This window comes from Poecilia formosa, unplaced genomic scaffold (genome assembly GCF_000485575.1).
Source record: "Poecilia formosa unplaced genomic scaffold, Poecilia_formosa-5.1.2 Scaffold1, whole genome shotgun sequence".
Lineage (NCBI taxonomy): Eukaryota > Metazoa > Chordata > Actinopteri > Cyprinodontiformes > Poeciliidae > Poecilia > Poecilia formosa.
In genome coordinates, this window is record NW_006799940.1 from 2731010 (window position 1) to 2754783 (window position 23774).

At 37.0% G+C, this 23774-nt stretch overlaps 2 protein-coding genes and 1 long non-coding RNA gene across 5 annotated transcripts in view; 1 reads left to right on the plus strand and 2 right to left on the minus strand.

Annotated features, from left to right (window-relative positions):
* Window positions 1-16479, minus strand: part of rngtt (RNA guanylyltransferase and 5'-phosphatase) — an 83970-nt gene extending 67491 nt beyond the window's left edge. Inside the window, exons 1-8 of the mRNA XM_007545199.2 lie at window positions 16053-16479; window positions 14407-14516; window positions 14223-14326; window positions 14038-14126; window positions 11918-11993; window positions 8939-9191; window positions 7022-7131; window positions 5124-5225 (exon numbers count right to left, since the gene is read on the minus strand). Coding sequence (XP_007545261.1) covers window positions 5124-5225; window positions 7022-7131; window positions 8939-9191; window positions 11918-11993; window positions 14038-14126; window positions 14223-14326; window positions 14407-14516; window positions 16053-16116 — 908 coding nt within the window. The 5' untranslated portion in view covers window positions 16117-16479. The remainder of the gene's footprint in view (window positions 1-5123; window positions 5226-7021; window positions 7132-8938; window positions 9192-11917; window positions 11994-14037; window positions 14127-14222; window positions 14327-14406; window positions 14517-16052) is intronic.
* Window positions 16480-17265: 786 nt separating this feature from the next.
* Window positions 17266-18958, plus strand: LOC107835599 (uncharacterized). Its single transcript, XR_001661402.1, has 2 exons — window positions 17266-18511; window positions 18617-18958. It is a non-coding gene; the product is annotated as an uncharacterized LOC107835599 (long non-coding RNA).
* The window catches only part of LOC103133462 (interleukin-31 receptor subunit alpha-like), a 13983-nt gene continuing 8889 nt past the window's right edge, over window positions 18681-23774 (minus strand). For all 3 annotated transcript variants that reach the window (XM_007545209.2, XM_007545215.2, XM_007545223.2), the window contains 3 exons: window positions 22660-22744; window positions 22485-22566; window positions 18681-19459 (listed from right to left, as the gene is read on the minus strand). In XM_007545209.2, coding sequence (XP_007545271.1) covers window positions 19088-19459; window positions 22485-22566; window positions 22660-22744 — 539 coding nt within the window. In that variant the 3' untranslated portion in view covers window positions 18681-19087. The remainder of the gene's footprint in view (window positions 19460-22484; window positions 22567-22659; window positions 22745-23774) is intronic.

The following is a 23774-nucleotide window of genomic DNA, read 5'->3' on the forward strand; positions in this document are numbered from 1 at the left end:
GCACATCATTAGTGGTATGTGAAAGGGAAGTGCCGCATTTTTTGTCAACCCAATGAGGCTCGGGTTATTTTCCCTTTAAAGACAAAAAGGAAATTGTGGCTGCCCTTTCAGATTAGAGGTGAAGAAAATTTATGTTGTCAGATCTTGTCAGTGTGTTACGATAAACATAGTTGGAAAAAATATATATAGGAATGTAACTTTGTGACTCGCATTTCTAGATTTATCGATGCAAATAAACAGTTAAATTTTATGGCAGATATTTTTTATAGTGGTACAGCTTTACTGTCTAGTCTTGGTCATACTTTTGGTTGAAGCAGGCTTTCTAGTTAAATTTTAAGTGGTGTGTTGTCTTTATTGTGAATTGCTGTAAAAGTAATTGACCAATGGGACATGAATAAAGATCTGAATCTTTATTGAACCTACAAATCTGGACATGAGGGAAGGGAGAACAGATTGGGGGACAGCGGGACAGATGGATGGATATATAAAATGGTGGGAGGATGAAAGAACAGATGATTAGATAGATTGGTTAGCGGGTACATGGGTGCTGGATAGACAGAAAGATGGACAGAGAGATGGACGGATGAACAAGAGAAAGGATAGATTGATTGACAGGTGTGCAACTTAAAAAAATGTACAACAAAACAGTTTTATTGGATCAACTTTTTTGGAAAAAAAAACTTTGCTAAAATTGGTTTAAATTTGACTTAGACTAAGATAAGACTTTGTGTCATTTGTGGGATTCATCAAGATTCTATTGTCAATCTCCACTTTTACTCATCTTACAATATCAATGCAGGTGCCACACAGCTTTCTACAGGTACAACTAAAAAAATGGAATCTTGTGGAAAAGTTCAATATTCATCAATAGTCATTTCAGAAAATAAAACTCAGATTAATACACAGAGAAATTATTCAAGCTTTTGTTTCTTTTAGTTTTAATGATTATAGCTTACAGATAACAAAACCACCCAAATTCATTGTTTCAGAAAGTTAGATGGCATAAGATGAATTAAAAAAGGATTTTTTTGTTTTAAACAGACTCTTACACTGACATCGTCCAGAATATCTATGATCGAAGATGTATGGGGTCAGGGTTTCCTCAAGTGTAAGAAATTTAGACAAATGTAATTTCCTCTGGCGGTAGTATTTAGTTCCTCATCTATGGAACTCCTTTAAACCACTACTAGCCTAAATCATGTCATTTTTTCACGTCTTATCTGTTTATTTTTCAAATTGCATTTTGTTTACTCTTTATATTGTCTTGAAGGTGCCTTTTAAAATAGTTTTTCCTTTCTTCAGCACTTTGTATGAATGATGCTGTAAAGTTAAAACTGCCTTGAAATACACACATATTTTCAATTCCTACTTTCTTGTCATTTTTTTCCCATCTTCTCCATTCTTTCTGGATCTGGAAAATACATAATTCATAAGACTATAAAAAAAAATCCAACACTGTGTAGGAACCCTGTAAATTACAGTGTTGACTAAAACATCCCTTATTTACAAAGAGTAAACAAAGACAAAGTGGTTCTAAAACGGCACTCTCCCACTGCATTATTTTGAATAATAGTTTATTCTTTTCAAATCGGAAAGGAGCAACCAAGTCCAGTTTTTAAGAGCAAACTTCTTTCTGACGGCTACAAGCACAGCCTCACAAAGTCATGCAACAATGAACAGCTGATCCCAACTATGTTGAGGAAATCGTTTCAGGACCTGAACTAGGCAAGCTGTAACTTTGCAATGAAAAACAACATGCTGTATGTGTTATGTAACTTTTACTTTCATAAGCAAAACAAATGCTAGTTTATTTATATCTCTTAACTGTATTTAAACCAAGCAGCTCGGTCTTCTGAGAACATTCATTCTGATTAAACCTTTCTATCTATAGAGAGTAATTCATAACTTATAATTATTTTAAATTAATCTTTGAGGAACGAAAATGAATTACAGTAATCTTAACACAGGAAATCCAACACTTTCCAAAGTCATTTCTTTAAAACCCAAACCGCTCACACCTCCTTCCCTCATTTCGCTCCTTTTCCTCCTTCCTCACTGATGCACAAACCAATCAACCAATGTCAGAAGACCCTATAACAAGCCGATTTAAAATTCAACTGAGTTGAAGTTTCTCCTCTCAGCCAATTCACAGATTTTCCAAAGCCCATTAGAAGCCATGCGCTTGCCAGATAAGACAGTGACGGTTTATTGTTTGCTGTATGGCTGCTTTGTGCATGAGGGAAAGGCTGCAAATTATTTTTAGCTAAGTAGATTCACTTCAGCAGTTTGTCATCATTTTTTGCTTGTTATTGTCTTAGTGAGCAATGCAGTTGAGCTGTCAGGTTTGCTGATGCACACAGCCCTGCAGCCACAAAATGAGACTGCCAGGATCATTTTCTTGGGCCAGAGAACGTCTCTGGAAGAACAATAAAGTTGGTTAATTTTCCTTTCGTTTGGTTTACTTTTTCACAAAAATTAATTTTAAAAATTGTACACCATTGCTAAAGATAATGAATTTTAAAATGCAATTTATTTAATTAGAATCAAGATCTGTCTTGCATTTGGCAGAGTCACGAAAAGGAACCTGGAGAGATTTAAACCGACTATGACTGAAGAACGCAGGGAAAATGTAAAGTGGAATAATCTCTCCTCGCCACCTCGATGAGTCAAACTTCCAATAAAAACTCAATTCGGGTCTGAAAACTTTGCTGAACAGAAAGTTCAGCAAACTTAATTAGAAATGTCCTGCACTTTTCATAGAGTACATAATAAGAATAACTAACTGCAATTCAGTTATGATCATTACACCTTTGCAAACAGCACATTCTACTAAGCATGCACACTACCTTTAAATTCATCATTCTATTTTTTTTTACAGTTTAATGCCTCTTTTTCTAGCTTCTCACTATGAATAGAGTGGGATCAACCATTAATAATCAATACTTTTCATGGTATTTGTCTCTGAAGACTGATAACCCAAAAATTGACTTCCTGTCTTTCTTGACTGTCAGTTTTCAACTAGATGCAAAAGATTGCTCAACTATGCACATGTACGTTTTGAGTACATATCATTTTAAACAAATTAACTATGTATAAAAAGACCAACTTCAAACACAGGAAATTAAAAACGTAGTTTCCTTTTAAAGAGATGAAAGTTATCTCTTGGATTTGATAAAATAATAAAAAAGGGATTTAATTAAACTTTCTAACATATGCTTTTCTCAAAGCAAATAAAACACAGTCTTGTGAGGATACAGTTCAATGCAGTATGCCCTGCTCACTGTTTGTTTTTATATTCCCGACATTAAAATGTTGCTTACCAACTATGAGGAGAGTGAAAAATAGAGTAATATCAGCATAGTGCATATCCCGAGCCTGGGTGATGAGTCACACATGACATGCTGCGCCTCTTTTCTGCATCACTACTGATGAAATCACATACAGCATCGCTAACCTTTAAAACTCCAGTTGCTGGAGGGAAAACAGGTTGCACGTCAAGAGTTTGGGTAAGCAGCGGAAGAGCTCAAAGTCTCTGATCAAATTTAAGAACAAAACTTTTAACTGCATTCTCAAGCGTTCTGCAGATAACGGCGGCTAATTACGCACATTAGCAGCGTCCTGGTCAGGAGCCAAATCTGTTCCCTCCGAGTCTCGCGCTTACAGGAAATTAAAGCGCCGATATGTAAAATTCTGAAATTGACTGCAGTCATTAAATATTCATCTGCACACAGCGCATTTGCACCAGCCGGCGAGGCAGTGCTTCACAGCCGACTAGCAGAATACTAAAACGTCTCTCTCTTCCCTTGCAGCAGTGGCCTCGAGCACTAGAGAGACATGAAACAAAAGAAAACAACAAATTCACAGGAAAACGTGACGGGAAAGAGCAAGTGCCCTGGCGCATTTCTTATTCTTCATGGATGACAGACTGGACAAAGTCATCCCTCTCAGTCTGGATTTATCCATCAGAGCAGCTAATTTGCACATCACTGCCATACAGAGAGCAGTCTGCTTGATTAGCTATATACTGTAATTAAAACTTAATGAGGGAGCACAAGTCGTGTTAAGCTTCCTTTCAGACCTCACAAACAAAGTCTTAATGGCTAAGCTGAGTCATACCTTAAGGACCTTCTAGTGTTGTATCATCCTAACAGAGCAATCCCATGAGAGCAGGACTGTTCTCCAAAGTTTAGGTTCTGGAGGCAAAACTGCTACAGTAAGGTATAAAGCCTTTCATAACATACAGAATAATTACTTCTTTAGGCTCAAGAGATTCTAAATTCTCATGATAAAAGTTACTGAAAAAGAATTATTGATTGTCTTTCTTTCCTTTAATCATACTGCAAAGTCTTACCATCGCTGTGTACTTTGAATACATGTGTGTTTATATTTTTTTCTGCTTTTTTGTCATATTTCAAGGTTTAAGTGTGATGATTTGGGGCTGCTTTGTTGCATAAGGAACAGAATAACTTGAAACAGTTGATGAAAACCAGAATTTTGTTCTGTGAGTCGACCTCTCAAAATCTCCAAAAAGTCAACAGCTTTGGAGTGGTCTAGTCAAAGGCTAAACTTCAGTGCAATTAATGAAACGTATGTTGAAAACATTTCAATGCGGCAGAATTCAAACAATTGTGCAAAAAAAAAAAAAAAAAAGAAGAGTGATGTGACTGGCTCATTGTCAGTTGTAGATGCTTGATAGTAGAAGCTACTATCAAAGATAGATCGAGCATTCTACATTAGATTTAGGTTAATTAACTTTCACATAGAATCAGGTTGGTCTGAATTCACGTAATGAATTAAATAAGCTCTTGAAAACTACAGTTTGTATTCACTCAGGTTATCGTCGTCTGGTATTAAAATTTTGTTTAATGATTTGAAACTTCTAAGCGTGACAGGAAAGCAAAAAAAAAAAAGAAAACCTGCAAGGGAGAAATGTGTTTTCAGCACCTTGGATGATGAATTAAACAAATGTTGCACAGCTCTCCTTGAAGACATAAACTCAATGTGTTCCCATCGACTCAGAAGAAGTTCAATCAATTAGACGCACAGATTATATCTCATCAGAGAGAGAAAGTATGGCACCTGCACTGGCACGTGCTGCGAAAAAAAAAAGAAAATCAACTTACCGTGTGCCATCAGCTTTCCAGCTGACTTTGTAAGGATTCTGCTCTAGAAAACGAAGATTTTGTCGGTCCATGGACACAGGCTGCGCACCCGGAAATCCAGACCTGTTGTCAGAAAATATTGTAATTGGGCTCACGTTTAGGCCAATATTTCATTACATCACATAAAACATACACATTATATGATATTATTATAATTGATATTATTATCAATTTATTTCACAGGAACATCCATCATGACGCAAGACATCGATCACATATACGCAGTATCTCTTCTTAGCTCAGTCTTAAGTCTAATAATTCTTTATCAAGTTCAAAAGTGTACAAATCTTTTAGAAGGCTTTTTATGCAAATGATTGCTTGAAAATCCAAACACTTAAAATTAACTTTCATTTCAACATGCAATGGACACGAATGCAAGCATTTTAATATTTAGACAGAAAACAACTGATAGTTAATAATAATCAGATTATTTTGCCAAACATTAGTTCCTGCTTAAAATGGCTAAAAATCTCATCCACATGCATGACATCAAGAGCATATGATTAAAATCTTGCTGGTCTGCATTTTGAAGCTAGTTTGTCTTGTTTCCACATGAAAGACTTTGTCTGGCGAGCTTCTGATTGTTGAAGTGAGAGTGAACATCATGAATGAGATCAAAGGAGACATATGGGGGTTTCAGAAAAAAGTCCAGGCTTTGTAAAGAGTCTCAAAAGAAGTAGAAATCAACCCTGGCACTGTATCGAAGTATGTCTAAAGATGGAGGACGAAAACAACTACAAACATGGTCATACAAAAGCAAGCTTATCTCATGAGGAGATGAGAAGAAGTTGTTCCCGAAATTCCTGAAATGTCATCCTGAAAACTACAGCAGGTACTTGTACAGTCAGAAAAAGACATTTAACTCTAATGGGAGGCATGCAAGGAGGAAACATTTGTTCCACCTTTCAAGATAAATACCCGATTAAAGTTTAAAAAAGAGAGCATAAACAAAGATCAGGACTTCTGGAGAAATCTTTGGTCTATTGAATTATATTGAATAATCCTGATACCAGAACAAGAGGACGTGTTCGCCCCGGGTTGGTTGTGTAAATAAGACTAATTCTTACTTGTCTCATCTGACTAAATGAAAGTTAAATAAATACAAATCTTATATAAAGCTATTAAGAATAGAGGTTAAAGTGTCACGGTTTGGGGAGAGTTTTCTGCGCCAGAACTTTCCACTATGATTTTTTTTTTCCATGCATCAAAGGGTGCTTGAAGAAGATAACTAAATTTGATATTTCATAAATTGATCTTTTTTTCCACATAGCTATAAAGCTTGTTTGGGAGTTTTTAAGCTTGAACTTTAGAAGTGCTACAGCTTTAACTGCCTAGTTATTTTCTTATAAAGTGAAAGGATGAGCTCAGAAAGTATGAAAAATGATGTCCTCCTACAATAGATAAGACAAATAAAGGACACTCCACATAATTTTGGTTCTACACATCGACTACTTCGAGAACATTTTCTCTCTTGAAACCCTTCATGGCAAAAACCTTCTGCATCAGCCCATTTAGATTGCATAGTAAAACTAGAAATTAGCACACAGGGCTTAAAGAAAGTATTTAAAAGAAGGGAAGAGAAAATTACAGTGTGGATTGTTCTCTGTGCTGGGATGAGACAGCTCAGCGGGGCTGGCAATTTCCGTGGAGGAAAAAAAAAAAAAAAAAAACTGCTACGGTATATTCCCCTAAAATATAAAAATCTATTTCTGATTTTACCGCCTGCCTGAAAGTGTGAAGATGCTCCAAAAACAGAAAAAAAAAGTTGAAACAGATGAGTCACTCCCGACTATGCACACCTACATACGTTTGTATACACACAGTTTCCCAAAAACGAGAGAGATCAAGGAGCGCCTCACCTGTCCCACTCGGCCATCTCCTGACACATTCTTTGGATCTCGCCCAACTTGGGTTGGGTCGTGACCTGTGTGACCCCTTTCACTGAGATCCCTTCGAGAAACACTGCACCCTGGGAGGAGAAAGTAAGAGAAAGAGGAAAGTCAAAAAGGCGTGGAGTTTGGATAAACATTCACCTCCTCCTACACACAGCGATCCAAAACAGATGTTTCTCTGGTTCTGAGTTGCTGAGTGCAAAAGAAGTAGGCAGAGATATTCAAAGAAAAATGCTGCTTTTATTTTTAACCATCTAAAACCACTGACACATTAATTATTTAAAGTGTTAGCCTCATAAAACGTGTTACTCTGCCTCGACTCAGTCTCACTACAGCTGTAACCTTGCTCTTATACTGCTGACACAATCACTTCTAAAGTACTTCCTCCTTTCACTTGTTTTTTGATGCTTGTTCTGAGCAGGCAAGTCCTGCTAACTGCTTCAATGTGACAGTAAACAGAGACAAACAGAAACAGACGAGGCACAACAGTATATCATCTCAAACACCCCAAGTTCAGTTTCATCAAACCAAAAAATTATTTGTCCAATTGCATTTAGAAACTATAATCCAGTAATTAATTTTCAAAATAATGGCTTGTTTCACTGTGGATAATGACTCTTCCTTATGTTCTTTTGCTTTTGTTCTATGGTTGAATTTGCTGAAATTGATCCAAAAAACACTCATGATCTCTGGGACACACATACTTACAGATGAATATGTCACTTTCAATCTTCTGGGAATTGTACCAAAGGATGAACAAAACTTGTTAAGGCCTATTATTCCCATTATTGATAACTCAGCGGATTGTCTAATGATTTCCAAAATGGAGTTTTTGAAGTGTTGCCACATAACTCAAATTTTACACATTGACTACTACATTAAGACTATGCATTATTTAAAATTCTGACTTTGAAACAAAAGTAGTCATTTAGTTAATAGAGAAATGATTTAATCTATCACATAAGTGATCTTCTCTATAAGCTCCACTGTTTGTTCAAAAACAAAGAGAGAGAGAGGGGGACTATATCATTCCGATTGCTTTAAAAGTTGATCATGATAATACTGGGCAATGGCTTGGCCTCCAGCAATTTACCATCAGCGATATGTTCCAGGTTCCTCTAAAATGGTTTGTTACAGCAGAGTGCACATGAGTGAGAATAGGGATCTAATTTCTCCCTCACCTCTAATGCCTCTGACCTGGCAGAGAGTGAGAAACTGTGGCTAATCTCCTGAGATCAGAGCTGCAGAGTCCAACAGAGCAGCACAAGTGGATTCTGGGTGGCCACAAGAAACAAGAAACAAATTAATTTTAAACAAAATCCATAAAAAGAAGCATGTGGGGCTAATGGGTGAAATTATACTTTTAGAGTAATTATGAAAAGATTAGAGGACTTTAGCAGGATCAGAAGGGACAAAAAAACTGTCTTAAAACCACCCAGTTACCCTAGTTACCATTAAACATTGAAGTCAAGTGTTTCCACAAATGCTCTCGGGCTCTGCACATATTTTTCTCCTAACAGCCAGACGGCCACAGACTGGTCTAACTGACGAGGTGGGCCTCTCAACCGAGAGAAGGTACTCCTTAACGACAGCCGAGTGCTGCAGTAACGGCTCTAAGAGCTGCTGCTCTGCTCTCCAGATCTGTCTGGTGGATCATATTCTCGCCTATTGGGTTCGCCTCAGCTCGGGTTTTCAGTCTGGGTGCAATAAAAAGTAAAAAAAAAATACGCGTTATTCTCCGTTATTTTTGAAGTAGCGTCTCACTGTAGCAGTAAATCTAAGATTATAATTAGTATTTGTTTATCACATGTGGTTAATTTATATATATGGGACTATTTTTATAATCCAGCATCACAACACATCAGCCAGTCTGGAGCCTCTGACCAGTTTTAGTTTCTCCTTCTTCCTCTTGCCCGGCGCCGCCGACCCCGAGGAGCTGGGGCCCGACTCCTGGCCCACCGCGTTGCCGTCGTCGTCCACATCGCCGTCGTCGTCGTCGAAGCACCACTCGGGCAGAGCGGGAGCTGGGGGCGTGTCCTCTTCCTCACCATAGCGACAGAAAAGCTCTTTGAGGTAGTCTCCCTTATAGATCCCAGGAGCCCGAGCCTGGGCGAAAGCAGCCACAGCTGCCTCGATGCTGATAAGAAAAGAAAAAAAAAAACAGATGGGGAGGGTTTGTGTTTGGTAAAAACTCACCCCAGGCAGGAAAGTAAATAAAAACTTTATATCACCAGTGCAGTGATGTTAAGTTTTCAAAGTGATGTTTAATCAATAATTCCTATATTACAGATGATGACTGGATTTGATCAAAGCATCATAATCATTTTGCAAAAGGTTGAAGTGTATTCAAATTTAGTTACAGTTTTTTAAGGCTGCAGCAGAGGACTGATTTATACATTTTAGCAGCTTAAGGCTACAACACGGCTCTTATTGTCAGTATAAACACAAAGGAAGTTGTATTCATTTTAAAATTCATGGATTTAGGCTCCAACACATTTATTTTGGAGCAGTTTGGGTTACATAGTGAAACAGAAGGACCTTCATTAATAGAGGTGGTGCTGCTGTGGCCTCAATTCTAAAACCATTCATTGTTCTTCACCTCTTCACAGCTCATCAGCCTAAACCCACAATGCATTGCTTTGGAAGTTTACATAATAGACCAGCATAATGTAGACCATAGTTGGAATACTCTGGTTTGTTTTGCTTCGTTTTATATATATAATCCCCTTCTCACCCTCCGTGGGTGGTCTCTCTCTCTCTCTTTCATCCTCTGAGCTCGGGTCCTCTACCAGAGGCCTGGGAGCTTGAGGGTTCTGCGCAGTATCTTGGCTGTGCCTAGAACTGCACATTTCTGGACTGAGATGACCACAGGCACCACTATGGTCTTCACCTTCCAGGCCTTCTCCAGATCCTCTCTGAGGCCCTGGTATTTCTCCAGTTTCTCCTTTTTCCTGATGTTGTGGTCACTTGGTATTGCTACATCCACCACGACGGCTTTCCTCTGTTCTTTATCCACCACCACAATGTTCGGTTGGTTCACCATTATATGTATGTATGTGTGTGTGTGTGTGTGTGTGTGTGTGTGTGTGTGTGTGTGTGTGTGTGTGTGTGTGTAATTCTCAAATATATACTCAAATTTTCTCTTCACTGTCTAAGTCTTACCACAGTTTCTCAGTTGAATTTTGATCTGGTCTTTGACTGGGCCATTCTAACATCATTCTGAATATACCAAGATTGCATATATTCACAATCCTTCCTCTTCGGAAGTGAGAGTGCTGCCCACCACAAATGTTGATCCGGGCGGAACACACGCGCTAAATAATAAAACATAATTTAACAAAGTTTCGAGGCAGATTAATTTTCCTCTAGGAATTTTAATCATCGAGGTACTCGAATCATTCGAGGAATCGTTACAGCCCTATCTGATGTTGCTACCCCAACAGAGGACGGCAGAAGGTTTGATTAAGTTTCTCTTTGCCTGGTCTGTCAGTTTGATTGGGTGACCATTTCTTTGTAGGTTGACAGTTGTGTCATTCTCTATTCATTTTTGACAGGCTGAATAGTAAAGCATGCCATGCATTTCAGATTTTCACGTAAAACTATGAATCATTTTTTTCTCTTGTTTACCAAATATTTGTCTTTTTATGTTGGTTATCAACATAAAATCTCACAAAAATACTTTGAAAATTATTTCTGTACACGACAAAATGTAAAAAAAAAAAAATACTTCAAGGACAGAAATCTGGTATCTAAAAGTAGAACAGAAGGCTTTTCTCAATGGCTTCATGGCTTTATCAAGACTTTAACCTACCATCTGCTCTAATTTATAATAGGAGACGTGGCTAATCCAGTCACCTGTCAAGTCATTTTTATTTTTTACCTGCTTGCCCTTTAACAAACAGCCTAAAGGGATGCCTTCCAACATGGCTTTGTGCAACATCTGGTGTAACTGGGCCAAATCCTGCAATTATTATGACAGATTCTAATTTAGCTTTTACAGCCTGAAGAGGCTATTTTTCCTCCACTTTGAGCTCCTTAGGGTATAAGATATTGGTTAACAGCAGAAACCTCCAAAATTAAAATTTTACTCAGAACAAACTGTGTTTTATGTTTTAAAGTCAGGAGTTGCACTCTCATCTTAAACCGTGGATATAAACAAAAAGAAAAAAATGACTTGGCATTCACTTCATCATAGATAAACTGTCATTGTAGGCCTAATCGCACATTAATGAAAATTCCATTTCTATTTCCAGCAACAATCCAAAAATAACAGATAAATAAATAAATATGGACCACTGTTGACAGTTTCAGAGCTGAATTATCTTTCAACACGTTAACAGTGGATGACAGCTGAAAACGGCCTGAGAATATTCATTTCACAGGAAACAGTGGGAGGTGGGAGGGTTTAATTCAGCCCCCACATCTCCAGAGATTCTCCATCTCAGAGCAGAGACGCACCCCCAACCCCCTGCCGTCCTGCCTGGCTTCTGGAAACCATTTCCATCTCTGAAAAAAGGGGCCCGGTCGCCGCTACCTGGCCCGGCCTTTGCGATGCTCTGTGTTGATTGGTACTGACAGAGTGCACTCATGTGGCATCACACATTCTGTAACCTCTCAGAGACAAAAAAGGAAAAAATAGAAAAGAAAATAGCACAAAAGGCAAGCTGAAGAAAGACTGAAATTGCTGGGAGGATGAAACTGAAGTAATGATGCAATCCACTGGAGAGACTCTGCTGGATAGTCTGAGTTATCAAGCGAGACGACTGCGAGCAGCTCACAGGTGTACGGGCGCACGCTCGGGGTCCTGGGTCCTTCTGTAATCCTGCACTCAGACATCTGAGCGATCACAGCGTCAGCTCTTACCTCCAGTCCATCTTCTCCACCAGGTACGCACATATCAGAAAGCCCGTCCGATTGAAGCCATGCGTGCAGTGCACTCCTTCAGGAGACAGAAAGATTTTTGAAAAAAACAGCAAATTAAATGTGCGGAAGATGCAAACTTCTATGCAATCAGAGAAGTACACCTTGCAAAGCATCATGGTTAGAAGTCGTTATTTATCTTTAGAGTCTTGATAAAGAATAAAGCAAAAAAAAAACAAAAAAAAAACAGAGACACGAAAAACAGAGACACGAACAACAGAGAGGTTGTTCGTGTCAACCTCTCTGAGATGAGTCCATGTTTTGAGAACTGGAGTGAATTGTCTAAGAGGGCTTTCTGACTTTATACCTACATCAAGAATCTGCCTCAAACCAGCAGCTGGACAAACACAGGAGACTCAAAGATGTGTGAAACATTTAAGGAAATGAGGCATGAACAGAAAATGCTTAATAAAAACAAACAATGAAAACAAACAAAAGCAGAGACATTTATCCCCCCACATGCACCAAATTTAAGAAACTAGTTCTTTTTCCCTTAGCGAGGTGTACAAAAGCTTTGAAATGAAATAAAATGAAAGTTGTCTGGACTAGAAGTTGTTCCTGTTAGGAGGTCTGACTGGCCTTTATCAACCCAGCTGTTTCAATTGGACATGTGTTCTGCAGAGAAAGCCAACCCTGATTACCAGCTAAAGACAGGATGTTGTTGAGATGACGATCAGACACTCTGCTTTAGTGCTCAGGCTACTCGATTTACAAGGCAAGGCTGAATTTGTAGGCAAAAAGTCAACGAAGAGAAAGTCGAGGTGTAAGAGAGCCCCCTGCTGCCAATAGCGTGAAACTGCATGTCTTCGCAGACATTGATTGGGACATGGCAAGAATTATTTCTCAACTAAATGATTCCTTTTGTTGTTAATTACTTATTCAGACACTAATTGTTTTACTAAAATAAAAATGAAATAAGCAAATATAGTAAACGATAAAAAAAATTAAAGGATCTAAGAAGGCACTACATAAAACAAAAGTCATAAAGCAATACAATAACAGCCCACACACTGACATTTTCAGTTGGAAAGAAAAAATAATTTAGACACCAACTGATGCTCCTTCACCCACAATCACCTACACAATGTTCACCAGGAGAGCTGTTTCTGTTGATAACTCCTACGCTTTATTACAAATTAATATAATACTGACTTCCACAGACAGTAAACTGTTTTGGGAGTGTGTGTAAAATTCACCCACTCTCTTTACCACTAACAATGAAAAACTTCATCGGGGTGGCTTATTCTGCGTGGCTCTACAGACAGAACAGACCCCAATAAGAGCCTGATTGATGTGTGTGAACAAATATGCCAGTAAAACATATGAAAAACATTAAAAGGATCATATTGTATAGTAATGCTGCCCTCTGCTGTAAACAAATGGTAGTGCTTCAAAATAACACTGCATCTTCTCCATAATCTAACATCCACTGTAGCCCTTAAGCCATATCTTTAATTTTCAAATGAACTTCAATTACCTTCTTGAACATGAATAACATAATGTCTACAAATATGCTAAAACAAAGTCTAGATTAAGTTTTTGTAAACTTTATTAAACGTACTGTAAACCGCAGGATATTGCAATAAGAGTTTTCCCCAGAATCAAACTACTGAAGATGATTAGAAATGCAAAATAAACAAAAATAAATAAAAATGAAGTAACACTGACACAAAACTGTTAAATTATGCGATACTAAATAATTATAGTACAAGCTGCCACACTAAAAACTAAACTGAGAGGCTTTGAATGAAGGTTGTAAATATTTTCCCTTAACTGGGAAATAATTCTTGAAAACATTACAATGTAATAACAATTATAACAATCACAGCAAAAATCAAAACACCAAATAAAATGCATTTCTTTATAATGGATGTGCAGCTATTTTTTTCTACTTGCCCAAAGTTAAATCAAAACAAACTCTTTTCTTTCAGGTCAGTTAGAATCAACAAAATGATTTCTATTTTCTCAGTTTATGCTAGCATTGCCTTTGAACTGTGTAACGTTCTCTACTGGAAAGATGACAGGAAAATAACCAAGAGAATGAATCGCCAGAGATGGCTTACCGATCAGTTCTGTGGGATTCTTCTCTATGAAGTCCTCACAGAGCCTGATGAACACTGCAGTTGTCTCTTTAGAAGGGCATTCCCCGTGGCTTTAAACGCACAGAACAACAAACTCCAGCGCATTAAACACAGACACAACACCAACACTTTCAGCTGTTTAGATTTACAGTGAAATCTGCTCATACCCTTTGCACTGGAGCTTCAGATACTTAATTCCTTCTTTCTCAATATCGTTGCGGTCATAAAAGCGAGTAGTGTTCGTCAAATCTACGAGCAAACCCATTTTCACCTGAGGAAAAGACAGAGACACAGTGAAGCAATGGGTTTCCTTCTCAATATCAGTGCTTTTGTCTTTAGTAATTTCCTTACTTTGAGACTTTTTAAATAGTTGGACAACATGCTCGGATGAAATCTGTTCTCCTCTGCGACTTGGTCATCATACCTAGGACCCAACATCGTTTTCATAGGCAGGAATTTACCTAGGAAGAAAAAAAGAGTCATTAAACCATTACCAATAAATGTTAATTCAGTAAAGTCACTTTTTTGTCAAATATTTTTAATTAAGGTGCTATCTTGAGCTACTATGCTGATTTATTTTAGCTCAGCTTAAGTAGATTATCTCAACACTTTAATGTTCTTTCTTCCTCATATCTTAATTGTCTTTGCTGTGACTTGTGTTGGGGTATTTTAACTGCTTTTTCTTTTTGCTTCTAATAGATAACCATCTGCTTCTGATGGTGCTTTTTTGTTTTACTTTGGTGTTTTAGAGTAATCTGTTCAGATATTAAATATTTATTCTTTTTAGTTCAGGGTTCTTATGTATTATTCTTTTTAGAACTCCAGATTTTATCACAATGTAATTGTAAATACAAAACATCCTTATGAACGTATAAAGTCATAAAGATGGGTAGAATATTTTTATTATTTTTTCTCATCTTCATTCTCAGGTTGTGAAGAAATACAAGGTTTTGGTTTTTTGTTGGGTTTTTTTACTTAGATTTGCTTTCTCCAGATGGAGTGGTGGAGTAGATGGATATTCTACCACAAAACATCCCTATTTCCACTGTCATATCATTAAATTAACAATTAATCATTGATTATTAATTGGATTAACTGCAATCCATTGCTTCTAACCCTAAAAGCCAGATTATTCTGACCACAGGGTGAAATTAAGATTTTGAGAGACATTATATCAAAAACCTTCTGGGCTAATGCTGCTCATTGCAAAATCCCCAGGATTGCACACCTGAGATAAATAGCAGAAACTGAAAATTGAAAGCTGTGTAGTGAAACGTTTCAGGGAAATGCACTTGTGTGCACCTGTGTAATAAACGTTAACTGAATTTGTGTGTTAATAGCTGCAATTATAGGCAGAGGAGTTTCTGGCACTTCGTACAAGAACAGCTCTGTCCATCGTGCACCATGCATAGCCTCGGTTTGTTTTGACACGTGATACTAGGAAGCTTGTAGACGGAAACAAAATGTTTAAAGCAACTTGTTCCCAATTGAAAAATATTGCCCATGAATACCAATTTGGTTTAAAAGCACCACCGAAAGCCACTACATGCGTATTTAATCTGCACGCCCTTAAAGGTGGCATGTGAGAAGCGTCACGCCAGACTTCATTGAATAAATCCGAAAAATTCACTAGGTATACAAAAAAACAACAAAATCCAAATGCAAATTTAAAACATATCAAGTTTATGTAATTTTGTAAGTGAGCTATGGAACTCGGCGGTAAAAAATCTATCACTGGTTTATTTACCAAATATAGCTCTTTCACTTGGATAGCACTGTTCACTCACATTCATGTAAGCCTTCTAAGATAAACAACAACAAACTGAGACAGCTAGTTTTTCTAAATTAACTTCAACTTCATTTTTAGAGAACGCAGCGAATCTAGCACTATCCACATGTTATTTGGGCAAACAAGTTAATTCAGTTTACATAGCTTGCAGAAGATAACATTTAAAAAAAAAAAAATAGCCCATATGTATGTAATATATGTTATTTACCTGCCAGAGGCTGCCCTCTCCTGGGACAGTTACGCCATCGGGGAGGGGGTCCAGTGTGCGACATGTTAAGAATAGACTTGTAAAAATCTGCAAAACCTTAAATAAGTATCCGTCGGTCACAGACCTCTGATCCCGGATTAAGACTACACTCGAGCACCGCGGCTTCAAGGCCCAGTAGCTGCTAATTCAAAGGGATCAGCCAACAAGTTTAAGCCCGGGCAGCATTCCGACGGGCGGGAACGAATTTAAACACAACATGGGCTGTGAAGAGTCAATGCAGTGCACCACCCGAAAATTACTTCTCTCTTTCCAAGGTGTTTTCTTTCTTTTTAAATCCACATGGTAAGAAAAAGGCAAGCATTACTTCACTGGGTTAGCTTGTGCTAAATTACAGAGCCAAGCTCCTTCTTCTTAGTAATATCTGAGATTCAAGACAGATAGGCTGTAATGCTGCCACCTATTGATACATTTCAGAATGACATGAAGCACAGTCGCGCACTAAAGCTAAAGCTTGTGACTTCATGTGGAATTTTTCGTTACATTCAATAATTAATACACTATATTGTTAAATTCATTTATTTTTATAAAAACATGTTAAGATTTTATTTAACTGCACGCAGCGGCTGACATGGAAACAATTTTGTTGTCCAATGGCAATAAAATTCATGAATCTAAACTGAACGTGAGATTAAAAAATGTATCAGTAAATGACAACACAGCTAAAACCAATTCATAGTCAATAATATTAAAAACAACAGAATAAGGATGAAATTGAGTATGATTAAAAGAGGAAATGCTCTTTTAAAACATGTTATGCAAACAATATAAGAAAGTTGCAACAAATACTAATTTGGATTTAAAAAAAAGAGAGAATGATTTTGCCATACATTGGTGGAGAATAGCTTGAACTCGGTGTACAGCTTACCCAATCGAATGTCAGTGGTACTTTTTTATTACATCATAATGCATGCAGCAGGACAGGTGAAATTAAACTAATAAATTAATATGGTTTTGCAGGCAGCAGAGTGGCACTGTTGACTTGCAGAAAACAGATCATTGGTTCAATGAATGGACATGTGTAACTATGTACTTTAAGAAATGAATCCATTAAGAATATGTTACCGGATAAAGTCTAAGTTTTGAAGTAAGTTTTCTGTTACAGTGTGTTTTGATTATGACCATAATTTCTTTCATGTCTAATTTTAATAACAGAAGTAGATACTCATGAATATTTTTTTTCACGTGTTCAAGTGACAAAAAACTTGAACACGATGAAATGTTTGTTTTCATAAACATTTAATCCTCCAGAAGAGGTAATAAAAGCTGTTTACATCACACCATAATATACAGAGCAACAAAATCACAGTAAATCAATATTAACAGTAGGAATGTAGATTCATTGTTTGTGTTTGTTTTTAAGTTTATGAAGACAGAAACCTAGCAACGCATACCACAGTGGAACGCAGACAAAGACTTCCATCATGTCTCTACCAGTATTGCCTGCTTGCTGTTTTTGGAAATAACTGCAGAAAATGATTGTTGGAATCTCCGTCTAACTATCACAGATTATTACAAACAAAAGGAGAACTGAAGTTTGCTGTTAGCAAAAACACATCTATGATAGTTTTTTGTTTGTTTGTTTTACTTTGTCCCATTCATGATTATCGTTGTTTTTACATCTTCTTTATTGTTCATACTTTATATACAGATCGAAACCACTTTGACATTCACATGCTCTATTACACAGTGATAAAAGAAACATAACTGTACAAGCTTATTTCTGTGGAAACAATTAGAAAACAACACAAAGTGTACAAAACCCCTGCCATGAGTTCAGGTTTCTGTAAAAAACATGACTTTAACAAATCATTTCAAAACATTTTTTTGACATATAGTATCTTATAGAATACATGTTTAATCATTATTTTTATTATAAAATATTCAGAAAAAGCTGCCATTACCTGTTACATAATTGTTTTCACTGGTAAACCAACACACTTTTGTTGAAATCACATCTGTCATTAAATATGGTGAATCTCATTAACCCGAAATAAAGTCCAATTGAAGTGATGGTAGTCCCAAATAATGTGAGGAAAACAGGCGACAACAATGGCATTATTAAACTTGGACATATCTCCAAAATTCATGAAAAGAAACTGGTCAGGCAACCTGCACAGCAACACTGAAGAAACTGTAGGAATTTCAAACGGAGACCAGTTGTGTTCTATGTAACAGCAATCTTCTGTGTCCACATATCTGAACTAGGGAGTGAGCAATGGCCACAAGACACAGAGGTCCTTTCTCCCAGAAAACACAGTGGAGTTACATTTTTCAACGTCATAGTGAAGCCATGTGGATCAACACCGAAGAAAAGATGGTTTTCATGAAAACCTAAAAAGAGCCTTTCAATCTTATAGATTTGGGGATCCTTTGCCAGGCAGAATGTCAAATATCATAGAGTAGAAACTCCAATTAAAACAGGACAGAATGCTAAAGTTGAATCAAACTTTAGCATTCTTTTGACTAAAGTTTTAGTCAAAAGGTATAAACACGTCTGTAACTAGGCTATAGGAGCAACAGTTTGCACTTGAACTATAAAGGATAAATTTACTTGGAATGTTGTTTTTAATGACAAGCCTAGCATTTTAAAAGAGGCGTTTGCATTTTTTAGAATCTGTATTCTGTTATATCATGCAATCAACATGCTGTGTTCTTTAATAATACAGTCTATGACACATAGTTTGTCGGTACAGTAAACAGCCTACGAAACATGTTCTGAGAACTTCATTCTACAAACACGTTCTTGTTGTAGATTTGCTTTGAGACCATAAAGCAGTTGCAAGAAGGATGTAATGAAGGCGTCTTGAGAAAAACCCTTAAAAACAGACAGGTCGCCATGCTGTAAAGAAAAACAGGCCATATGTTTTCAACTCATGCTGTTTCACTGTAGGCAACAATCTTTTCGCATGTTGTCACTGAACTTCTGTACTGAGTGACTCATCTTGACTTCACCTTGTGTTTTGTTGCCACAGCACTCACCTAACATCACTTTGTTCAAACATGTTCAAGCTTATGTATAAACTCTTCATTGGAGTCTTTTCTTGTTTTTTGCCCAAGTCACTCTTGGATGGCTTTTCCAACAGAGGCTCCGCAGTGTCCTGACTGCGATATGGGCTGCTCTGTGAGGAAGAAAACACCATTGATCCTTCTGGAGAAGACAGGAGCTGTGTCTCTGAGGTTTCGGAGAACCTCTCTTCCGGTTCATTCTCTTGTAGAGAACTAAACGATGTGTCGCAGTCGTTACCATTACGGACTGGAGTGAGTGGCGCCCCTCGGTTTCTTTGAGTTTTTCCCGTGACAACTTGGTTTTCAATTTGATCTGTGGTTGGCTGGAAGAACCCCTCCACCTGAAACAGACATACAAAGTATGGGGGAAGGTAACATCAGTTGTTGTCACGAAGATTAAACTTGACTACTGTTCAGACTTCAACTTTGCACCAAGCACCCAGAAAGTGCACGTCTACCCTCCTGAAGTTTACTGTGGTAGTCTCATCGTTAGTTATGAACAATGAGATGCTTTCTGCTGTTTTTTTTTTCAACTGGAAGATGTTCATGCAAGTCAGCAAAACTCAGTAGCAAACCTTAAGAAAGGGGTAGTTCCTGAATTACGAAGAGCTAAATGGTGGAGCCCGGAGGTATCTATGCAACTGCTTCAACCAAATTATTACAAATGGACAGTAGATGAACTTTTAAAAAAAGTTTTCAGTTTTGTAGCTGAAACTGAAAAGGAGGAAGAGTTTGGAGATTTTCAGAGTGATTCCCACTTTGGCTTCCAAATCCACAGCTGGGATTTCTTAAGGCCCACTTCAGAAATTAAAGCAGTTTGCAAAAATGATATATTTATGCTTTGACTTTGCCAGAGATGATAAAATAGTATACACAAAAGAGAAATAGAATATCCTGGCAGATGATTCTGTTGTAAATAGCCTCCCATTTAATTCCCTTGTTTTAAAGTTTCTAACAAATACTTTTTCAGGGCTGAAAGGTTTTGTGACCAGAGTATTAAGTTACATTATAGATGAGTTTGTGCACTGAAAAACATGCGGTCAGAGGAAGTGCAGCTTTTGTCACAAAGCCTCAATATTATTCAAACATAACTTGCGTCATGAGGCAAGTTAGAACAACCAAAATCTGCAAATAAATTGAAACCAGATATTTACACCCATTGAATGAAATCTGAGGGGTGTCTGACATTACATTTGACCAACGTTTCTTGTTTTACATCAGATAGGATTACCAAAATAATTTCTATTTTCTCAGAACTAACGTAATGTGAGAGAATTTTTATCATTTGTTCGACGTCAGAAGTTTAAGAAAACCCACATGGAAATGTTATTTCTCTGTGTACTTCTGATTTTATTCTCGTTTTGATTTTATTAAAGAAACACCTTGGGATGGTTTTAAGGCAACAGCTCAAACACTATTTCCTTGTGTGACATTGTGGGAAATTGGAAAAAAAAAATCAGAACAAAACATCTTTTGAAGACACTCATCCACATAGGCTGAATGCCACTCAGCAAAGAAGAAGCAATTCAGTCATATGAAAAGTCAGACTTGCATATGGACTCAGGGAAAAGATCTTGATTATTTTGGAAACATGTCCTGTGGTCTGATGAAACCAAATCTGGTACAATTAGTCATCCTGACAGATGTTACTTTTGAAGAGAAAAAGGAGGAAGCTTACAAAACTAAGAACATCAACCCAACAATGACGGACAGCAGCAGTTGCGTGACACGGTGTGGGTGTTTCGCTGCAGGAGGGAGCATTGCACTTCTACTAAAGCAATCACATCGCAGGGAAACAACAGGATGTGGAAGCACAAACGCAACATTTCAAAACATCAGCTGGTTTTAAATGAGTACAACAAAGTCTTCATCTTAGTCCCATAGAACGTTTGTGGACAGAGCTGAGGTGTATCCAAGAAAAATGGCCTACAAATTTATTTCAGTTCCTCCACTTCTGTGAAGAGGAATGTGCTAAATTTCCAGCAAGTTATTGTGCAAAAGCTAGAGGAAGCATACCGGAAATCATCTGAGCTATTAAGTCTGAAAAGCTATTTTCTGAAAATGTAAAGAAATGCATGTAAACTTCTGACTTCAAGCAGAAAAAAAGGAAAAATCTCTATAATTCATTTCATGCTAATTACTTTTAGGATTTAGCATATAGAAATAATTTTGGTAAACCTAATGAATAGTCTAGTCTCACATAATGTTAGGATTTTTTACTGTATATGTAAATGACTAGTTCCAACTTTAAGTGCTGGTGTAGATGTGATATTTTCTCATGGTATAATCTGTTATGTGTTTTTAAGACACATAGAGCGTGACTAATTACTCAGAAATTTTGGCCAACTTTTTATCTACAGAATTGCGTCATTTTACACTGAGGCCTGTGTGCAAACCCTGTGGTTGGTTTACGTGCAGGCATAAGCCTCAATCTAATCTACATTGCGGTCATGTCCTTTTTAACGAGAACAAACCGTTTCCTGAAAATGCATCCAGACACATTGGCTTTGTCACAGAAATGTCATGTTTAACATGGAAACCGAATCCTGGATCAGCTCAAATTTTAGCCAAGTTTGGTCAAATCTGTCTATTTTCTACACTAGTATTAAACATGAAATCAGTGCCTGTTGCTGTGAATCACACTTTATCACTCTGGCAAAAAGCATTTAAAAATACATCAAATGATAGGAAGGTACATTAAGCTCTACTTTAACCAAATCACAAAATGACTCACTTCCAGGAGAGGCGCCTTCTGATTGAGTTGTCACCACTCTGTCAGTTTGAGGTTTAAAGACAGGTTTCAGCTTTACACCTATTAATTTGGTTGAGTTTTACAAGCACCCGTTTGTTTTTTACTAGCAATCTTGTCCTAACGGAGAAAACAGGAACTTTTTATCCAGATTTTCTTGGCTGGATGACAAACTCTGAATTTACAGCCTCATACTCTTTGATCAGTTACGACATTTACAGGCTTGAAATTTAAGCGACCGTAGTTTGAAGCCTGCATTTGCTACGACCCTGGAAATATTGAACAATGTTTGGGAAGTTTTTTAATTAACAATATGTTTACTTGGATGATGGATGACATCTTGTTTGGGAATGCCCTTACAAATTTTTTGCAAAACCAACAGTAAAGATTTAATTGGCATTCTAACTTAGGGAGCAGTATATCTAGTATGAGTGGTCACATTTATGTGGTCACTCACACTGGATACAATGCTAGATGAGTCACTGACTGCACCATGAACTCAATAAAGTAACTCAATACACGACCACAAAAAACTTAGCAGAAGATGTTTTATGACTTCACTGACGTTAATTTGCATGCATGCCATTCCACTTCATCATAATTTATATTAAAATTACCTTTGCATGACTCTGCGTCAGCCACTTCGCCACAGAACTGAGACGAGGATTTGGCACAGGCTTGTCATTAAATTTCTTCCACCTAAAAATCAAATTAACAATCATTACATTTTTGTTTTCCAGATGAATAACCAGAAATGGAAATGACCAGGAAAAATCAAGGAGTGAAACTTACTGAACGGCACAGGTCAACCCAATAGACAGCACAAGAACGACAAGAATGCCTCCACAGATGCTTAGAGCTTTAATAAGCCTGGGATCTGTAGATTACAACAGACATGTATTACGTTAAAATTTGTCATGGCTTCAAGAAAAATAAATCATTTTCACTGGAAATTATTGCCATATTCGGTGGTCGTAACTTCACAGCACGTCCACTAAGAGAAACTTAGTGGAAACTTAGCCTCCAAAAAAAGACTCTAATAAACAATAACAGTTAAATTTTTTTAGAAGTTAAAAACCACCCAAAAATTTGCTTTCACTTTCACTAAAAAAATTAACAATCCAGTTTTTTATGAAAGCAGTATAAAATAAAATATAAAAAAATAAAGTAAAATATTTGTTTGGTTTTACAAACCAAACAAATATTTTTTCGGTTTGAGCACATTCAAGACTCATGATATTTAATTGACGCAGATTGTGATGGGTTGCTTTGAATTTAATTGGTTTGGAGTAGAATGACAAGGTGAAGGTAAAGATTTAAATATAGTTTACAACCTAAACGACCATAATTCCATTAGTTTTTGTGTTTTTTTTTCTATTTGTTTGCTATTTATTAATAAAACGTTAATTGTTCCTGACAAAATCTGTGTCCTCAAAATAAGGTTCCTGCCATACATGACACTGGTGATCTCACATTAAGCATACAGCAACTGATCATAGTTCTTTTATGTTGATATGTCTATTTTTATCTCAATTTGCATGATTTTTCACATTTCTATTAAAATATTTTTACTTGTAATCATCCAAAAGTAGCTTGTCTACAATAGCGATAGCTTATTTTAGCTCATCACTTCAGCTATTGTATTTCTCGCTATGGTATTGACCCAAGTACACACAAAGCAGAGCTGGCTTGATTTTTCTGTTTGATGCAAATTGTGTTTTGTGAAATCCTGCAATAAAAAACAATATAGTGTACACTTGGTAGTGAAAAATATGTCACTGTGTCTTTAAGAATGTTCTGCAATTTATAGTTATGCTTTGCTAAATTTGATATGTGCAAGTTAATTGTACAAGCTAAAGTATAAAACTGTTCTATCTTTCTAATAATTAAACTTTTATGCCAACTTT